The sequence below is a fragment of the Chiloscyllium plagiosum genome, unplaced genomic scaffold, assembly GCF_004010195.1.
Source record: "Chiloscyllium plagiosum isolate BGI_BamShark_2017 unplaced genomic scaffold, ASM401019v2 scaf_33591, whole genome shotgun sequence".
Lineage (NCBI taxonomy): Eukaryota > Metazoa > Chordata > Chondrichthyes > Orectolobiformes > Hemiscylliidae > Chiloscyllium > Chiloscyllium plagiosum.
This window is the reverse complement of record NW_025149240.1, coordinates 1-1,348: the sequence shown is the minus strand read 5'-3', so window position 1 is coordinate 1,348 and position 1,348 is coordinate 1. Positions and strand designations below refer to the sequence as shown.

Genomic DNA, 1,348 nt, shown 5'->3' with positions numbered 1-1,348 from the left:
TGGGGGTTATATACAGAATCACAGCTCCCCGGGGAGGGAGGGACTGGGATCTGACCCAGGGGTTCGGGGTGGGGGTTATATACAGAATCACAGCTCCCCGGGGAGAGAGGGACAGACTGGGATCTGACCGAGGGCGTTCAGGGAGGTGGTTATATACAGAATCACAGCTCCCCGGGAGAGAGGGACAGACTGGGATCTGACCGAGGGCGTTCAGGGAGGTGGTTATAAATCCCGAGTGACCGGTCACCGTGAGCACTCACCTGTCCTGGAATGAGTGTGGATGCTGAGGGACACACTGGACTCTCCACTGACCCTGCTGGTCCGTGAACAGCACAAACTTGATGGGAGTCCCGATCTTCAGCTCCTTCTCCAGCTCAAAGATGTGCTCCTTCCAGGGACAGCCCCCCTTCCCCAGGACCACGATCTCCCCGGAATTGTCAACCTGGGAAGGCAGAGGGCGAAAGGTGGCAGAGGGTTGGACGCTGGCCGCAGGACTTGAGACCCGTGCTGCCCCCGTCCCCTCCCTCCCTCCCTCCCTCCAGACCCTGGCCCTGACCTTGAAGCGTTCCCGAATTGACTCCTGGACCAGTGAACGAGCAGGTAGCCACACTGTGTGGTAGTACTGGAGCCTGTCCAGGAACTCTGAGCCCACCAGTTTGACCGCCTTGCCGAATGCTTCCTGCAGAGACAGGGCGATGGGGGAAAATGAGGCAGGCCGTTCGCCCAGATCGCTGGGGAACAGCACCAGTTACTCACTACACACACACTTTCTCTCTCACTCACACACACACACACACACACACTCTCTCTCTCTTACACACTCCCACTCTCTCCCACTCCGAGGTGTGTAACTCCTGCGAGAGTGAAATGAAACGCTGCACCCACCTCGTCGAAATCAGCGATGATTTCGTTCAGGAGACGGAGACACTCCACCCCCTCGTTGTTTGCCTCCAGCTCCACGTAAAACTCTGAGAAGTTGCTGATGGAAGCGAACATGACAGCAACGCACTCACACGACTGGTAATAGAGCTCGTCATTCCGCCGTTCACAGGCAAGGAAGTGAGCAGCCACGTCTTTCGGCAGGATGTTGTGGAGCAGACGCCGATTATACACCTGGAGCTCCTCCATCTCCTCCTTCTCCTCAGTGGCCTATATCGAGGGAACACACACGCACACACGCAGAGACACACACACGCAGAGACACACACACGCAGAGACACACACACACACGCAGAGACACACACACGCAGAGACACACACACGCAGAGACACACAAACATGCAGACACACATAGAGAACCACACACACGCAGAGACACACACACGCAGAGACACACACACGCAGAGAC

At 57.0% G+C, this 1,348-nt stretch overlaps 1 protein-coding gene across 1 annotated transcript; it reads right to left on the bottom strand.

The window, feature by feature from the left end:
• Nucleotides 1-236: 236 nt before the first annotated feature.
• LOC122545059 (MYG1 exonuclease-like) lies at nucleotides 237-1,128 on the bottom strand. The gene is made up of 3 exons (XM_043684260.1): nucleotides 886-1,128; nucleotides 557-748; nucleotides 237-442 (listed from the first exon to the last, which is right to left on the bottom strand). Exons 1-3 carry the CDS (start codon nucleotides 1,126-1,128, stop codon nucleotides 257-259), a joined length of 621 nt encoding a protein of 206 aa, XP_043540195.1. The 3' UTR covers nucleotides 237-256.
• Between the last annotated feature and the right edge of the window lie 220 nt (nucleotides 1,129-1,348).